Below are 1718 nucleotides of genomic sequence, written 5' to 3'. Positions count from 1 at the left end.
CCCACAAAGAAACCGTGGTAAAAGTTTGAAAACACAAGATTTGAATATAAGTGTGAATATATAAAATGAGAACATGCATTCGGAAAACAATCACATGGAAATAAAAATAGGGATTGAGCTGTATTTTGTGCTTTATAACTTCTCAAAAACAATCGGACCCCAGCCCTCAGCCCTTCTTTTGTAGTCTTATTCTTTCTTTACCTACACACAACCAATCCAGCCCATCCCATCCCATCCCATCCCATCCCATTTCAAAGCAAAGAAAAAGAACAACAAAAAAATTAAAAAGAAAAAAGAAAAAGAAAAAAACAAAAAAAACAAAAGTGTGGTGGCTGCTCTATGAAAGTAAACATGAAAATGTGTTAATAAAATGAAAAGCTCTTCATTGTAGTGCCAAATTATACTTAAAACCACATTTAGTAGCTCTACCTTTGCCACTCTCTCCATCAAATGGAACCATTTTTCAATTATATTGAAGCATCTGATGCTAAAGCAACCTCCTTTTCTCACTCGCCCTCTATCACAACCCATCATGAATACCAACACCTTTCTTCTAAGAACACAAAACAAAGGACGACTATTCAACGAAACAGAGACCACCCTATGTTCAGAGGAGTTCGTAAACGAAATTGGGGAAAATGGGTCTCTGAGATTCGCGAGCCAAGGAAGAAGACTAGAATTTGGCTTGGAACATACCCAACACCGGAAATGGCAGCTCGAGCCCATGACGCCGCTGCCCTCGCCATTAAAGGTCACTCTGCTTTTCTCAATTTCCCAGAATTGGCCCAATTCCTTCCTCGCCCGCTTTCCAGGTCCCATAAGGACATTCAGGCTGCCGCGGCACAGGCAGCGGCCGCCACATTTTCTTCCGGAATCAACGCTGAAAGTGGAGGAGAGGAAGCGGTGGAGGAGAGCAGGGAGCCTCTGTTTCCTGGAAGCGATGGGGGAGAGAGAACAGAGGATTCCACAAACTCACCGTCGACGATAGCCGGTGATGAGACATTGTTCGATTTGCCTGATTTGGTCATCGGTAGTTCTGATTCAAAAGATGGGTTTGTTTATCATTCTTCGTTGTGGCAGTTTTGTGCGGCGGCCGATCATAATGGTTTTCGGCTGGAAGAGCCTTCATTCTGGGAACTCATTTAAGTTCAAAATTTGTGTTCATTTTTCTTCACTCCATCAAAATTCTGTTTTCCGAGGTGATGTATTTATGTTATGCTGTAATAAAGATAATCGATAACAAAGTAAAAAACGTTTTTGGAATTACTTTAGTCAACAATATCCATTCAAACTTCTAAATTTAGATTTAGTCTTCGTCCGAGATTTAATCTTATTAACATTTGTTTTTAAAGAAGTATTTTAAGGACATTCTCTATAAATTTTGAGAAGATATTATCTAATGTTGGATAAAAATGTTCTTATATGATTACTATTATATTTTATAAGGATTCAAATTTAGACAAATTTCTAAAATGACCAACATTTTTCTTTCACCGTTTGGCTAATGGAATAAACCCCGAAATGATTCCCTATATAATGATTTGGATTGTTCTAAAATCATTATGTGTTTTGAGTTTGTATGATTCTAATATTTGAAAATGAATGAAGTATATAATTTAGAATCTAGAATGCTGAAAAAGTTAGCAAGGCTTTCCTTTTTAGAAGTCGGAGGTTCGACTGTGAATCGTCCCAAAGTTTGTACTAAAAACAAACCTAAA

General features: G+C 37.7%; 1 protein-coding gene across 1 annotated transcript; it reads left to right on the top strand.

Moving 5' to 3' along the window:
- Positions 1 to 364: 364 nt before the first annotated feature.
- LOC103483130 (ethylene-responsive transcription factor ERF038-like) lies at positions 365 to 1263 on the top strand. The gene has a single exon (XM_051085826.1). It carries the CDS (start codon positions 451 to 453, stop codon positions 1144 to 1146), a length of 696 nt encoding a protein of 231 aa, XP_050941783.1. The 5' UTR covers positions 365 to 450; the 3' UTR covers positions 1147 to 1263.
- Positions 1264 to 1718: the final 455 nt, after the last annotated feature.

This window comes from Cucumis melo, chromosome 6 (genome assembly GCF_025177605.1).
Source record: "Cucumis melo cultivar AY chromosome 6, USDA_Cmelo_AY_1.0, whole genome shotgun sequence".
Lineage (NCBI taxonomy): Eukaryota > Viridiplantae > Streptophyta > Magnoliopsida > Cucurbitales > Cucurbitaceae > Cucumis > Cucumis melo.
Note: the sequence above shows the minus strand (reverse complement) of the source record. Positions and strands in the feature narration are given on the sequence as shown.

Bases quoted from the DNA above. Each gene is read 5' to 3' on its own strand.
- LOC103483130 (XM_051085826.1), top strand. From the start codon at position 451: ATGGAACCATTTTTCAATTATATTGAAGCATCTGATGCTAAAGCAACC.